The sequence below is a fragment of the Fimicolochytrium jonesii genome (assembly GCF_025526975.1).
Source record: "Fimicolochytrium jonesii strain JEL569 chromosome Unknown EV422scaffold_13, whole genome shotgun sequence".
Taxonomy (NCBI): domain Eukaryota; kingdom Fungi; phylum Chytridiomycota; class Chytridiomycetes; order Spizellomycetales; family Powellomycetaceae; genus Fimicolochytrium; species Fimicolochytrium jonesii.
Window position 1 is genome coordinate 60,512 of NW_026515680.1, and position 15,396 is coordinate 75,907.

General features: G+C 54.5%; 7 protein-coding genes across 7 annotated transcripts; 4 read left to right on the forward strand and 3 right to left on the reverse strand.

Annotated features, from left to right (window-relative positions):
- Nucleotides 1-123: 123 nt before the first annotated feature.
- On the reverse strand, nt 124-1,184 carry EV422DRAFT_68085 (uncharacterized protein). Its single transcript, XM_053074298.1, has 5 exons — nt 895-1,184; nt 665-826; nt 454-597; nt 341-377; nt 124-270 (listed from the first exon to the last, which is right to left on the reverse strand). The coding sequence occupies exons 1-5, from the start codon at nt 975-977 to the stop codon at nt 175-177; spliced, it is 522 nt and encodes a 173-aa protein (XP_052925094.1). The 5' UTR covers nt 978-1,184; the 3' UTR covers nt 124-174.
- Nucleotides 1,185-1,392: 208 nt separating this feature from the next.
- EV422DRAFT_530649 (uncharacterized protein) lies at nt 1,393-2,489 on the forward strand. The gene has a single exon (XM_053070418.1). It carries the CDS (start codon nt 1,725-1,727, stop codon nt 2,253-2,255), a length of 531 nt encoding a protein of 176 aa, XP_052925095.1. The 5' UTR covers nt 1,393-1,724; the 3' UTR covers nt 2,256-2,489.
- Nucleotides 2,490-3,013, reverse strand: EV422DRAFT_530652 (uncharacterized protein). Its single transcript, XM_053070419.1, has 2 exons — nt 2,831-3,013; nt 2,490-2,765 (listed from the first exon to the last, which is right to left on the reverse strand). The coding sequence occupies exons 1-2, from the start codon at nt 2,912-2,914 to the stop codon at nt 2,595-2,597; spliced, it is 255 nt and encodes an 84-aa protein (XP_052925096.1). The 5' UTR covers nt 2,915-3,013; the 3' UTR covers nt 2,490-2,594.
- On the forward strand, nt 3,014-5,190 carry EV422DRAFT_530655 (histidine phosphatase superfamily). Its single transcript, XM_053070420.1, has 4 exons — nt 3,014-3,167; nt 3,238-4,198; nt 4,340-4,406; nt 4,504-5,190. The coding sequence occupies exons 1-4, from the start codon at nt 3,083-3,085 to the stop codon at nt 4,858-4,860; spliced, it is 1,470 nt and encodes a 489-aa protein (XP_052925097.1). The 5' UTR covers nt 3,014-3,082; the 3' UTR covers nt 4,861-5,190.
- EV422DRAFT_68135 (profilin) lies at nt 5,080-6,658 on the reverse strand. The gene is made up of 4 exons (XM_053074299.1): nt 6,344-6,658; nt 5,934-6,068; nt 5,560-5,691; nt 5,080-5,468 (listed from the first exon to the last, which is right to left on the reverse strand). Exons 1-4 carry the CDS (start codon nt 6,452-6,454, stop codon nt 5,466-5,468), a joined length of 381 nt encoding a protein of 126 aa, XP_052925098.1. The 5' UTR covers nt 6,455-6,658; the 3' UTR covers nt 5,080-5,465.
- Nucleotides 6,659-9,252: 2,594 nt separating this feature from the next.
- EV422DRAFT_578722 (slime mold cyclic AMP receptor-domain-containing protein) lies at nt 9,253-11,998 on the forward strand. The gene is made up of 5 exons (XM_053073294.1): nt 9,253-9,623; nt 9,696-10,074; nt 10,144-10,300; nt 10,375-10,610; nt 10,687-11,998. Exons 2-5 carry the CDS (start codon nt 9,716-9,718, stop codon nt 11,597-11,599), a joined length of 1,665 nt encoding a protein of 554 aa, XP_052925099.1. The 5' UTR covers nt 9,253-9,623; nt 9,696-9,715; the 3' UTR covers nt 11,600-11,998.
- Nucleotides 11,999-12,292: 294 nt separating this feature from the next.
- Nucleotides 12,293-15,241, forward strand: EV422DRAFT_530670 (uncharacterized protein). The gene is made up of 3 exons (XM_053070421.1): nt 12,293-13,228; nt 13,304-13,831; nt 13,976-15,241. The coding sequence occupies exons 1-3, from the start codon at nt 12,777-12,779 to the stop codon at nt 14,994-14,996; spliced, it is 2,001 nt and encodes a 666-aa protein (XP_052925100.1). The 5' UTR covers nt 12,293-12,776; the 3' UTR covers nt 14,997-15,241.
- Nucleotides 15,242-15,396: the final 155 nt, after the last annotated feature.

The following is a 15,396-nucleotide window of genomic DNA, read 5'->3' on the forward strand; positions in this document are numbered from 1 at the left end:
CGGCTGAGCATTTGCATGCCCAGGTGCAGTGCAATGAAGGTTCTTCTATATTCCACACCGACTCGCTCCTGAGCCCAGTATGGCTCCGCCGCAACATTGCAAGGTTGAACGGTCCGTCCAACCTTGTGATATGGACCTCCAGATTATGGGAAGCCAAATCATTCGTTGGACAGCTTACTTTGCGAGCAGAGAAAGAGCCCCAAGGAGGCCATTCGCGGCGAGACCGAAAATGAACACCCAGCCAGCTCCCCACGCCGCTCCGCGATGAGGCTATGAGATACAAGGTACAGCGTTAGCGCTCATGAGGATTTTTTGATGGCGTTTGACAAAGTTAACGAACCTGGAGTTCCTTTGCGTACACGATCGTGTGGAAGACACTATGGGGGGGATAGAGAGACTGTCTGTAAGGCCCTAACCCCGACCATCAAACATCTGCGTAACATCTCCACTCACCGAGCAGCAGCGAATCCCAACACCAACACCGTGTGCACTTTGGCGCTGAAAGGCGCCAGCAGAGACGACCATGCAGCGATCAGTCCAAAAGGAATGTTCTCAAGATCGTTCATGACGATTCTGTTCCATCGTAGACTGTCCATCCTGCAAGTTCCGAGCCATCAGCGGACTCCTTCCACCGCGTAACTACCCAACGCAAAACGGCACTCACTTGGCCTTCTTAACCTTCGGGTCATCATTCTTATCCGCCTCACCCACGCCATAGTTCTGCACAACACCCTTGCCAATCTTGCTGGCCAAGCCCAGCTTGGCATCTTCTGGGGGTCGGGAGCCAGCCTTGAACCGGTGGCCGCCTTGGATACCAACGGTCATCCTGTCGGAAGTGCGGAGGGGGAGAATCAGTAGGAGTATTAGGCAAACTGGCAACCTGGACGGACTTACAAGAACTTGACGAGAAGGACGGTCGTTGCCAGAGAAGTGGCGGCGAAGGCCTGGGTGTCAATGGCTGGTGTGAAGACGGACATTGCGTTCTACTATACTAAACTGCTACAGTTTCTGAATTCTAAGGTACTGTACGATACGCCGAATTGCTGCCGAGCTATGCTTGCTTCCGTGGTGAACCTGACTAAGTACCCTGCCGTCGACTCAGACTCGACTGTGATGTCGTCCCATGCCCTCGTGTTTGGTCTCTCCGCTAAGCGGCATCTGCCAACCTCCGCCGGGTCTCCGAGTCTCCGCCGGTGATGACACGCGCTTCCTCCAACTCCGACATCTCCGCGCGGCCTCTCGCAAACCATGGTCTTCCGACCTGTGAAGAGCGATATGGCGTTTACGAAGATGAAGGATTTCTGTTTCCCGACACCTAGAAATAGTTTTCGTAGGCCTAAACCATAGCTGAGGACCTCGATTCATAAAGGTAAGCCATGACGGAAACCAAGTGAAACCGTCGCCGATGGTGCAAATACGATAGTAATGTCCTATCAAAGCCTTCCGCACGTCTCTCCGGCCATCGTTGTATCAGACTGGGGATGGCGCATTGCAGAAGGTGTTCCGAGTCCGCGAAGTTCCAGAGGAAAGAGCACGCCAATCACACTTCATCCTGCCGACCGGTTCCGGTGCCCGGATCGTGAAGAGGTTCAAACACGATACCAAAAACCTATGTCTATTAGGACTGCATCTGGCACAGAAAGGATGTAAAGGGTCTAATATACGCCTATGTAGAGGAACTATGTAATGTGGGTCTATGAAGGTGATGTATCTTCAACGGTCCTATGTCCGTATGTACGATGTACGCCTATTCAAGTCCAATCCGTTCTATACCGCACAAAAGTAACATTAGTATAGTAGCAAAACCCTTCAGAGGTTCATCTGCGCATGAGGGCAGGGTCTGGGTCAGCTTGAGTCGTTCAAGCCATCAAGAGACCGACGACACCACCAAAGACGGCACCCCCGAGTCCAGCGACATTGGCAGCACCTCCGTTCTTAGCCGCGCCAGTTGCAGCCGGAGCGGGGGTAGATGTCATAGACCCTGCGGCAGCGGTAGCGGAGGGGGAAACGGTGGGAACCGCAGAGAGAGTCCCGGAGAGAGTGGGGAATGGAAGGGTGGTTGTGCGGCGGACAGTGTTTTTTCCGGGCACGGGGCACGTGGTGTTGCAGTGTCGAGCGGCTTCTTCGGGCGGGCAGGCGTTGCAGTATTGAGCGGCTTGTTGCTGGATGGTAGAGATGGAAGGGGATGCCATGCAGTATGGGTTGTAGCTAGTGATAAAGGCCAAAATGTGAGACATGGGATGCTAAAGGTATGACCAAAAGATGGTTGATGGGTAATTCAAATACCCTTCTCGCGTGGCTCGCTTCTCTCGCAAAAAGATCCAACATTCGTCGACGCTCGCTATATGCCGTGTTTGAGGGTATTGCGCCTTTGGCGCAAGGATCTCGCTTCGCTGCGAAGGCGATCGAAGCCGCTTGAGTGTCCGGAGTTACGCCTGAAGGGCAAGGAACTCGCTCCGCTCGCGCTCGCTTTGGCGTTCGCTCTGGTCGGCTCTACCTACGCTCAGGCTCCCGCAGACCCAAACCAAATCCCTCCCTCTCTGCTGTTGGACCGCCGACCAAATCTAAAGCCTTCCCTTTCTCTTCCACACAACTTACCACGTTCTGTGGACCACGGTGTAACTCTCGCACAAACAACAATTGTAAACCGCTTCGTTCTTACGAACGTCATTGCAAGCGTTCTCTAAGGTCGTTCCAGGGGTTAGCTGGCCCCATACCATGGCTTCTACTGAAATCACATTCGAGACGCAGCGGTTGAATTTGGCCTATAAGAAGCCTTCCATCGTGAGCAAGATGGCACTGTGAAGGACACGAGAGAAAGGGGACATACCTGGGTAGCGTCACCGCAGTCTGTAGCGAACTGGGCGGCGGCGAGGGCAGGCAAGGAGAGGAGGAGGGTGACGAAGGAGCGCATTGTCGTTGTCGCTGTGAGAGCGGGAAGCGTGGGGTATGTCTGAGGTTGAACGGGACTGTGGGGAAAGGAGCTGGAAAGTCTGCTGGAAAGTGGGGTTATGAGAGGCTTCAACCTCGAAGTGGAGGTCTGCAACATCTGCCAACCTTCCACTTTCGCCCATCTGCCATAATGCCCTTCCCAGACGATCCCTCTCTCACCGCCCTCTATCCACCAGACTTGAAGCTGAAGTTCGTGGAGATCATCCACCGCCACGGTATGTGTTCTCCCCACTTTCACCGTCAGTGACCCATCTCACACCTCACGCGCGGGTGTATGTGCTGTAGGTGAGAGATCAACAGCGACAAACTTCTTCCCAAAAGCACAACCAGAAGGAACATGGCGGCTATGCCACACCAAACCGCTGCTGCACGCCTTCCACGCCGCCACATCCGACCTTCTATCCAAAAACGGTGATGCAGGTTTCGAAGGGAGGGATGAAGACAATCCGGGAACACCACTATCCGAGTCACTTCCACCCCAGTTCAAAAACGTCGTCCTCGAACCGGCGCATCACACCATCGACCGTCTCTCCACCGCCAAAGCCCTCAAAACCCAGCTAACAGCCGACGGGACATGTTTCACGGGCCAACTGACAGATAAAGGTAAACAAACCATGCAAACAAGCGGGGAAAATCTTCGAAAACACTACATCGAGCGTTTGGGATTGTTCTCGGGCCGGCTGGACGGCGATTACCACCGCGACGTATACCTTCGCAGCACAGACTACCCCCGCACGATCGAGTCGCTGCAGTACCTCCTCCACGGCCTGCATCCGACTTCATCACGCGTGGGCGAAAGCGCGGAGGATCTCACCATCCATGTGCGCTCGGCGAAGGGGGAAACGCTCTACCCCTCGCACTCATGCAGCGCCCTCAACCTGGCTTCCAAAGCCTTCCGAAAAACCCTAGGCGCCCAACTCTCCGCCCAAACCGCCCCCTTGATCCAAAAACTTGGCTTCCTCGGCACCGACCCCGCCAAACCACACCTCTTCCAAATCCACGCGCTGGAAGATACATTCACCTGCATGCGCGCGCACGACATTCCGCTACCTGCAGGCGTGACGGACGAGATGATGAGGGAGATGCATGAGATGACGACCCGGCAGTGGATTGGGATTTATGAGGATGAGAAGCGTGCCGGGATGGGGATTGGGTGGTGTTTGGGGGATTTGAGGGGGAAGATCTTGGAGGCGGTTGAGGGAGGGGAGGGAGCGGTGAAGATGGCGGTTTTTAGTGCGCATGATACGTATGTATGGGGTGACTGTTTATGGGGATCGTCTGTACGGCAACTCTTCTTCGTTCTGTGTGGGAAGAGCGTGTGGGGTGACATTGTGGCGTATCCTCTCTCTTCTCACAACCCTGGCCCATCTCTGTTCCCCGTTCACAGCACCGTCGGTCCGATCCTCACCGCCCTAAAAGCCTGGGACGGCAAATACCCCACGTTCGGTGCCATGGTGCGTGCCCTTCCTTTTCTTGCTCCCTCGGGAGGAAGTTAGAGTATTGACTGACACACACATTCCATACTTCACGGCCCTGCCACATCCCGCACAGATAAATATAGAACTCTTCGAAGAACTCACCCCGCTCCCACAGCGCACATCCCCGTTCCGATCCGCCTGGAACTGGCTTAAAAACTCCTCCTCACCCGCCCCTTCCCCCTCTCCATTCACATCCCCCTCCACCAACCCGTCCACCCCACCCGCCCACTACATCCGCCTCCTCTACAACGGCCTACCCTTAACACTCCCCGCCTGCGCCCCTGCAAATGCTCACCGCGGCACAGATACGACGATGTGCACGCTTGACGCGTTTTTGAAGGAGGTGGACAGACTGGTGCCGAAGAAGGAGTGGGAGGAGGTTTGTAGGGTTGAGGGCGGGGAGAAGGTGGCGTTTGATTGGAGGTATTAAGGGCTGTTAGGGTCATGGACTTTGTGGTCGAGTTGAGAGCGTGTTTTGGGGTGTGCCGGTGAGAGAGGACGGTGCCTCAGTCATAGCCACCCTACTCGTGCCCAGGTAGCATATACTACGTACTGTAATATGCAACCTCTGGCTTGCGGGGCGCGATCCTGAGGCACGTCTGAAGACTTGCCCAGGGAGCTAGCAACGCGCGACCATGGGCACGAGTACCTGTCTATCCTTTTTCTGTTACCTGTCGCGTTTCACATCCCTTTGGCAAAGGGATACCACACAGACTAGAATAGCGGCGCTTCCATCTTATCCTCTTGCGCATGTGTTTTTCGGAATGTGCATGGTCATTTTAAAACCCCCGAAACCCACCCCCGCAAATCAAACGGACAATACGTGTATTACTACTTCTTCAAAAGGGTCAGATGCCTCTCAGTAGACCCCCACATTCGCTAGGTGTCCCATCTGACCATCCAAGCGCAGGGAGCTGGCGCGAGGGGGTTCGTCGTTTCGCGCGGGTAGTTGGGGGAGGGGATTCTAAAACTTCATACTTTCTTTTTTGGCTGTGGAGTTGTTGTTTCGTCTTTCCGTGCCTCAATTCAATTCGATTACTGTCAGAAGGCAAAAAAACGCGAAGATGTCAGAGCGAATTCCCAATGCACCGCTATGGCATCCGCCGAACATAATGCAAGAAAGACGTACGTAGTTGACACCGATCAAGTAGTCCGCGAGACCTTCCACAACCTTGTTCGCCTCACCGGCTTGCACGGGACTTTCGTAGACACCAATGATGATGGCTTGCTTCGTCTTGGCGACGCAGACGCCGTTTTGTCCCTATTTTATGGTGAGTCGGGCAATGAAAGGAATGGTCGGAGTCAGAAGGATGTGAAGAAAGACCGTGTTCTTCCCACACGAATCATTTGGTTCATGCGCATCAGAGATGGATCCCTCTTCCCTTAACAAGTATCGACAACCCAGCCTCGCCATTCCCAAGGCCTCGTCCGCCTTAGCCCCACTCGCCCAAGGAAACAAATTGACACGAAAGGGCACCCTCGTAAGAACCCCCTAAAAATTACCTGTTTACCGTAAATAGCACGGTCATCGGCTCGCAGAGTAAAGTACTTTACGCCAGCCAAGTGTATACCCGAGGCGCGAAGCCCGGATGCGTCCGTGAAACCCTTGGTCAAGGCAGCGACTTCGGGGGCGGCGGGCTGTATGAGTGAAACAGACGGAGAGAAGGAGTTACAGATGGTTCAGTATTATGTTTGGAGGAGGTGAGTCGAGCGCAATGACGAGGGTGTTGAGAGACTTGACGTCCCCATCTGCGATTTTCTCACGCCATCTTGAACCTCGCGACTGAAGCCCGACACAATCCACGCCGCCCCAACCACCCTGATGAAGGGAAGGAGCTGCCTCCCAAATGTCACCCAAGCATCTCACGCTCCCTCCATATTTCCAAGACTGCATGTGTGCTCTGTGTACTCACGCTGAAACCCTGAGTAGTAGCCCAGAGGGATCCGTCGAGGCCGTAGATGGCGGCGCGGGCGATCTTGCCCGTTCCGACGAGGTTGGAGTCGACGTACTGTTGCCACGACATAGCGGATGGAGGGTTCTAGTTTGTGCTGGGTGGGAGAGTGCGGTGCGATGTGAGGGGTGGGATGGGCGGTGGGTGTTTGTGGGTAGCCGTAAGATGGGGGATGTGGTTGTGGCAGGAAAGCGTTGGAGGGTTGGGAAGGCTGGAGAAGGGCTGCGGCAGTCTCTTCTCGCAATTGGATGTGGAGGCGCGGGTTTGGTCCTTTTTGATTAGACGCTACATTAGGCGCGGCTCGAAATGATGCAAGACGGTCTAAACATCCCGGAAGCCAATCCAGGAGCTCCTTGTTGCCGCGCTCCCAAGGCCCTTTGTTTGCCTTATTTTCTGGAAGACGGCCTTCCTCAAACCCGGCGTGCACCCCATCCATCCACCGTCCGCCGAATCCAGCCGCATCCTCATCAACCGCACTCCAAATCGCCCCACAATGCCATATATCCAAATCCTCGAACATCAAAACCAGCGAAACATCTTCATCCGCTGCCACCCCAACACGCTCCCCTTCCTCGCCCCGACCTACAACGTCTCGCAATTACCGCCCAATGTCCGCACAGGCAACAACGGCCCCACCGGCTGGCGCCGCCTGCTTGTCAAAACTGGCAGACCGCCATATGAGTCACCGAGGATAATGGATGTGTTCGAATTTTTCGAGCGGAAGGGGGCCGTTTTGACCAGCACGCATGCGCATAAGACGGACGATCATAAGGACCCTGTTATGTATATCTGGTTGAGGAGCCGGCAGGGACAGGGAGGCCGGGGGCGATTATGGAGACGTTACCGTCGTATGTGGGGTGAGGGCCTGTGGTGCGGCGTACTCTCTCATTCACGATTTCCATAGAGCATTTTGTATACACAGACCATACTGCGAGATACTCTGTTTTCGTATCCTATTTTATTATAGCTCCGAATAGCGAATAGATCAACTAGGCTTGCAGATACCGCATAATGTATGTACTGCCCACGCTTGGGTCAACTGCGCAAATGTGAGATGCTGAGCTTCGCCGGAAAGTGTGCACTCGTCGCCGAGATGAAGAGCTTGAAGAGCCCCTCATACAGTAGGATGCCAAAACGGACGTTAGGACGGCATGGACGCGGTCAATAAATCTTTGTGGCCAGCAGAAGTCACCGGCTGCCGCCTAGCCATTGCGTGGTTGACCGGGGGCCGGCCAGCCTACTAACCTAGGTAGTAGCCCAAATGCCGTCAATTTCGACGCGCCCGTCGTAACGTCCGTTTTGGCATCCTACTGTACGAGACATCAACCCTAAGCGTGACATATGCTACGTATTTCAAGTACACAGTACACTTCCCATCGTCCTCTCATCGCAAATGCCACTACTTATACCTTCCTTCTCGCACGCAATCCTCTTTCCTCGGCCTGTCAGTTCTCCTCCGCTTCTGCCTCAGTCGCGCTCCTTCAACTCCAACTCCAACACCGTCATCTCGCCCAGAAGTCCTCAAGCGATTCAAATTTCCTCCTCTGGCCCTCCATCTTCCCAAACATGCCGGACACCGTCAACAGTCATGCCAACACCAACGCCCTCTTCTGCATCAATATGCCCATCCATTGCTGTGGGAGCGCGCGATGCAATGTATTCGCGTGCCGGTCAAGATCAGTTGCGCCTGTGTGAATCGCTTGGGACAGCGGAATCATGCAACATCGTCTGCCTGTTTGCGCAAGTTCCAACACGAAACGTTTATCTTGCAACTACAGGTACATACAACGAAGGGTAATGAACTGCATACGCCGAAAGCTAAACATCCCGGAAGGAGCTCCTTGTTGACGCGCTGTCCAAGGCCCTTTGTTTGCCTTTTTTTCTGGAAGCCGGCCTTCCTCTCCACAAACACAAAACAGAACGGAAGACATGGAAGAACCACGTGGGTTGCCTTTGCATAGGTGCAGGAGACAAAACTACTCTATGACGTTCGTGGAGTATCTTAACGTAGAAGCTTCGGATGTCAAAACAACGATACGCACGCGTTCTTTCCGTATTTTCCCACCTTATGGTCGACGTGCGTTTGCGGTTTTTGCGTCGATTCTCAATGTCCATGTGATGGGAAGCAGCCTGATCTTCGGACAGTCATGTACACATTCACTTCGTCGTTCGTGCCGGGGTATAAGCATTCGACCGTCCCTATGTTGCTTTCCCAGATGCCGCTGTACCCAGCATCGCGACCCCCGGGATCGAGGCCGCACCTCTGTGCGAGTAAAGCGATTCCTCAGTCGTTCTGCGTTCGCTTGTTTTCTTCACTATTTTCGCCCCACTTTTCTCCTGTCACCCGCCCAATATCTTGCCGTGGCTGGTTTGCCCGAGGCACATCCCCTGCACGTCTCGATCGCCTCCCCTCATTTTGGAACTCCAGATTCATGTGTGCCGACCCAACCTCACAGGAAATGTTGATGAAACTATGTGCTGCATCTATACGTACTGTATTCATCCTCCATCTTTGACGTTTCGTCCGCTGTATGTATATATAGCGGTCCTCGAGGGGTTGATCAGGGAAGGAACTCGGATGCGGTGGCGAAGTCCCTTCCTGGATGGAATAGGGACTGGGGGCTGAACTGTCTGCGATAAACCCTGCGATTTCTAACCATCCGTCGCAGACGAGGCTGGATGGAAGTGAGAACTTATGGCCAAATTTCGCGGAGAACGGTTGTTGTTGTATGACACATGGCGACTCCCAAAATGACCGCAGGCGCGCAAGTCGCACAAGCACAAACTGTCATTGCTGTCACCTGTGGAAGGTTATTAACTTATTGCACGCGCTTCTTGAGCGCCGGCGGGAAAAGGGCACCTTGGACTCTGGACTCTGGAGGAGGAGGTCTGGAACTTTTGCATTTGACCCTCGGCTGCGCTGGCATTCGGGCTTCCCTCCTGATGTGACCCTGTCAGTGGGGAGCGTGGGAAAAAGTGATCTCCAATGTGAAAGGTCAAAACGGGAAGGTTCATCCAGGACCTGCTCGTCTCTCTCCATCTTGCTTGTTCTTCCACGGACACGTCTGGGAAAGTCATCGTCGCCTGTATCAGCCACCTCTCCCGTCGACTTCAAGCAATCGCTTCAAGGACCTGGTTCGGCCACACGCAGAGTGAATTCCTAGATAGGCTGACAGCAGACTGCTGCCGATCGTGGAACATCCACCTTTGGACCCGAAGTACAGAAATAGAATAAAAGCAGGTAACGTTCGCCGCAGGCAGCTTCCTCTTCCTGGTCGTTCCAGACTGACACCGGCTAACCTTTCCTTCCCAGGAGCTGCCGGAATTCTCGAAATGTCAGTCGTCTCAGGTGACCCAGTGGTCGCCGCACCTCCTTCTGTCATCCAACCAACCGATGGGAGCGACACAGTCGATGCCACCAAGCTCAACATTCTCTTCATCGTCACCGCCTGCGCTTCCATGCTCGGCTCCCTCTTCGTTATCCGGTCCTACTTCCGCCGCAAGGACCTCCGTACGCCCAGTTTGAAAGTCGTAGCGATCATGGCTGTGTGCGATTTTGGGTTTGCGGCAAAGTTTGTCGGGGCTGGGTTTTACTCTTTGTTTGGGGATCAAGCGAAATCGGCTACTGGGACGGTGCTGTGCGAGTTGAGTGGACATGCCGGGCAGTTTTTTGCGCTCTCGACGGTGTTATGGTGAGTAGGACGTACATCCGTGAAAGCTAATAGAATGCCGAGTTAACTGACCGCTTTTATTCTCCATAGGAACGGCGTTGTTTCGCTCAATCTATTCTTCCTGCTATACAAGCCCCGGAGGCACAAGCCACGTCTCTGGACCGTACAATATCATTGCGTGGTTTGGGGCTATTGCATTCTCTCGGCGGTCGTCCTGGCGGTTAAACGGCAGATCGGCTTCACAGAGGTAATGGCGATTACTGAGACTTCTCATCGTATAACTTTCGTGTACTCATCATGATTTTCCCACGACTCTCACAGGACGGCACATGCTGGATCATGGGCAAACAGAGTCCCTACCGTCTCCTGTTCTACGTCCCTCTCATAGCCAGCTTCATATTTGCCACCTTTGCCATCGTCTTTGCCACCATGCGCTTGCGAAACAGGGGGAAATCCAACCAGCTTGCCGCCACGACGCGTAAAGTCCTTTCCCGGAAGCGGGCGAGTTTGATTCGCATCTATATGGTGACGATCGTCTATGTTTCTGTTTGGTCCTGGTAAGCATATGGTCTTTGTCTATGGAGTACGAAGGCTTTATTCAGAGCACCTTGCTAAACTTCCCACGCACTTTAGGTCATTGATTTTCCGGGCTGTTGCCTTTGCGAGCGACAATCCACCTCCGGCGTGGCTGGTCTACATCCAAGCCTTCTTCCTTGGAAGTCAAGGATTTTTCAACGCCGCCGCATGGTCGTTGTCCGTGATCTTCACCCCGGAATCCAAAGACCGATGGAGACCTACCACAAGAGATGCCCGCTTCACTCTCGCCGATCGGAGGTCCCGCGGAGACGGCATGCAGCCACGGTCGCGCATGGCTCCAGGCTATAAGATCGAAGAGCATGATGACGACGACTGCGACGACGCTGAAAACGCGGAAGAACTACCCGAAAGTCTCGACGTCAGTTCCGTCTACCCATCCGCAGGTCCGCCCGACCACACTGGGCCGGATTCCGTCGCCTCGATGGCTGCCAAGGATTCCGTATGGCGTATCGCGATCCGAGCCGCAGCGGGTTTGGGTGAGATGGAGTACCCGTCCCCAACCACCCGCCCGGAAACGGCAGCCACAGCATCGTCCGTGAGCGTGGTTACAAGCGACAAAGCCAGCAAGCACAGCGGCAGCACGAGAGCATCCTCTCGCCGTCCGCATCAACGCCTACCCAACCCCAGTCATAACTCGCATCAGCACGGCCGGAACCCATCCTCTTTCTACGACTTTTACGACATGTTCGTTTTTGAAAGCGACTCGTCGTATTACAGCGATTCGCAGGACGATGAGATCCTCGACTGCGATACGCTGTCGCAGGAGAACTTTATTACCAAGCCGGATGTGGCTGCACGTCATCGCGCCGGTGCGGATGTCAAGGTACCGCCGGTTCTGCCGATTGGCGTGGTTGCGAATGAAGACGAGACGGTGCCTACGTTGCCGTGGCAAGCACCGCCAGCGTGGTCCGCGCGGCAGCATTGGGGCGGGGCCATGGAACAGCATTGAGGAAACCTGTGTAGCATCCGATGTCGTCCGTCTCTGGACCTCCGCCGGAACAAAGGAAAAGAGTGACTCGGACATCGCATGCCTTGCTGTTCAAGCCGGGACAACGAAGCATCTCCTCCACGGCGTAATGCTCCGCCCCTTTCCATTTCCGTTTCGTATACCCCTTTGTACATCCCCTCCCTTTCCCCCCTTTAGATATCTGAGATTCAACGGACGTATCGCCTCTCGGACATTGTGTTGCAATCCCGTTTTTCTTCCTTGTTATTCGTTCTGCGCATATGTACATGTACCTTTTTCCCCGGCCTTTCCCCTCCAATTCTTCGTATATACCCTTGTACATACATACATACACACATACATACCATCCAATGGATATCTTCGCGCTCTGTATTCGTCCTCATAATGTCTGCGGTTATGTGCACTGTTGACAGCAGCAGCGGAGTCCCGTGATAGCACGCTATACTCACCGTTCCTCGTCGTCGCACAAAGCGGATGGTAGCTAGGCTTGATTGAGTTCAGCCACGGAGGTTGCCGCCCGAGGATTCTCCCTGGTTGGTTTTGCCGCGACCCGGGGTGATGGTTCCGTTCTCTCACTGCGCCGGGCGATAAAATACGGCTGGCAAAAGCGGATCCGCATAAGAGGGAAGAACGCAAAAACGGTTAAGAACGCCGATCCCACGTCCGTCTATCTTGCGCAAAAGTTACTATCAACAGGAACGCCCAGCGGCGCACTGATCACTGGTCGCCTTCTCAAACACCCCCCCTCTAAATAAGAGACAAAACACATTCCACTTCGATCTTCCCTCGCGGACCAAAAAGGAACAGGAGACACCCGCTCATTCCCTGGCCCCACCCTTACGAAGGAACGAGCAAAGGGTTGTGTGAACCGTGTAGTACAGGGTTTTAGACGTCTGTGGGGAGTTTCTGTTCCATAGAGGAAAGGGAAGACGGACAAAGGACACATTTGCTTCCATTTCCGACTCCGTAGACATTCTTCTCTGCGGTTTTTCACTTTCTGGACGGAGCTGAGAGCGAGCTTGACATAGATAGGACTTTGAAGATAGACGGTGGAGTCGAGCGCTTCCTACCCACGTCAAAACGGGGCTAGGAACAGGCCTCCGCACTCCCCTCGACATTACATCGCACTCACAATCAGCACCAATCAACTTCGCCCACCATGTCGTGCTGCGGCAGCGCAAAGTGGAAGCGCGAGCAAATCGAAGACCACAAATTCGACCTCCTCGACGTCGAAGACTTTGTCGACAACTCGCTCTGGTCCCAAGTCCGCTACTCCTTCGTCTTCGTCATGACACTCAAATCCGTCCTTCTCTACATGTTGGATCTGGGAACCGTCATCCTGCTCATCACAAACGTCATTACCTCGAAGGGCCACCAGGCCTGTGCGTCCGCCGCCAATTTCCTTGGTGACCCGGATGCCGACCCCTGTGCGCCGCTCAAGGATACGCAGAACTTTTTGGATTTCCCGATCGAGGGGCATATTCGGTTTGCGCTGATTTTGTCGACGACTGTGCTATCGTACTTGTTGTTGGCGTGGGAGTGGAAGAAGGGGATGGCCATTGTAAAGTCGAAGGATATCTCGTATGCGTTTACGAATACCGTCGCTTATAGGTACGTTGTTTTTTGTGCCAGACAATGGGATGAAGCGCAGAGTAGATGGCTGACATGGGGCACTCCATTCGACAGGTACTATGTCGTTCGATCGTACGGCCACTTCTGCCTCTTCACGACTATCGAAGGCACGAGGCGGATGATCGATGAGCTGGCGTTCTGGGTCTTCTTCACCTTCCGCGGCTGGAAACGTCTCTTGCTTTCCGATTTCCCTCGTCAATTCCTCAACTTCTTGCTCATCTGGGAGGTGTTTTCACAAACCATGAATTACTATACGGATCCGAAAGTCGTCAATGCGGATTTTCGCGGCTTTTGCGAATCGGAAAATCCCAACGTCCCCTGCGTCTTCAAGAACAGGAAGAACCTTTCGACCATGAATGCCTTCACAATCTCCGCCAATTACATCCTCATCAGTGCATCCGCGTGGAAGACTACTTCCCCGTCTTTCATTCGGACGCCGTTGATCTGGACGTCCATGATCACGGTGTTGATCTGGTCCATCTCGTTCCTGATGACGATTGTCGCTGCTCTCATTTATATCCCGCTGTTGATGAAGATTCGTGGGAATCTGAAGGAATATTGTTGCCATAAAGTGGACAAGAGGTAAGTTGAGCTGTAGCTCGGTTGGGGCCGTTGGAGAAATGCGTCTGTTACCCGTTGAAAAATCATTATGCTTCCGATTCTTGGAGACAACCTTCTAAACACCGCCATTCTTTCATCTTCCCTGTTCCCGCACATCCTCATCAGAATCGACGAGATCCTCAAGAAAAAGTCCCGCAAGCGCGCCGAGGCAGCCCGCAAAAAGGAAGAAGACGACCTGAAAAAGTACGGCAAGTCCTCTGGGCCCCGCCCGACGCTCCCGACCGTCGACCTGGACGTCATGTCCAACGCCAACTACTCCTCCTCCGGCTACAACGACTCGGGCAGCACGCTCTACCGCGGCGACATGGGGACCGCACTGTACGACCAGAGCTACGCGGCCTTACCCCCGCCGCCAGGGCCCGGAAGCGCGTACGGCGGGAGTAATGGCGGCAGCAGTAGCCTGCACGGCTCGCAAGCGTATGGCCGTCGTCAGCCGTCGCCGTTACCGCCCATGCCCAACCCGTACGTTCGTGCGCTGGCGCACAATGCGCCCGGGAGTGGGGCTGGATACGGTGGCCAGCCCGTGCAGGAGATTCGGGTGGGGGATTCGATGTACGATCAGGCGGATATGGCGTCGGAGTATGGAGGTAGTCAACCTGCGAGCCATTACAGTGGTGGGAACGCGGGAGGGCCACCTGTGTCAGCGGCGGGAAGTGGGTTTGCACCGCCCATGAACAACAACTATGCGCATCACCCGCATCCACAGCCCCACCCAGGCCAACACCCGGGATACTACCGCAGCATGACCCCCCAGCAGCAGACCCGCTCGCCATCGCCATACTACGCCAACTCATCCGGCGCAGGTAGCGGTAGCGCACCCGGCTCAGCAGTCCCAGCACCCTTATCGGCGGCGGGATCCAACGTCGACCGATACGCCATCCCCCCACCGTCGTCACACCTCGCGCACGAAATCCACGACGACCGTCATCACAACGGCGGTCACGACGAGGACGATTACGGATACGATCAACGGAGCGAGGGATACACGGGTGGTAGTGGGCGGCCAGCTCACCATCAGTCGGTGTACTCTGACTATGCGTATGGGAGCTATGCGGGTGGAGCGCCGGAGTATGGGGAGTACCGGGAGGCGGAGCATCCGAGGGAGCAGGGATATGGCAGGCGGTAGGGAGTGGGACTGGACTTGAACTTGCGTATGTAGAGTTTTACGGCGTATTGGTGTTAGACGACTTCTGCCCCATCAATTTCCCTCCTTTCAACATTCATCTTTCACTTCTTTTCCCCCACACATACATATCCGCTTTGATCAACACTCATTCCACCCCTCGTTCTTCTGTTTACTCTGAACGGGATCTGTACTCTCCCTTGTCCTTTTGTATATAATGAATCATATGAGGTGTGCTTACCACACGGACTTGGGCAGGCCGGGCGTGACTAAGAATGGGTAACTCGTGCTAAATGTGGGTAGCTCACCTCCAGAATAAGCTAACCCTAACCCGAGTTACTCACATTTAGCACGAGTTACCCACTTCTAACCATCCTCTCTCAAGTGCTCGGAACGGTTGTGA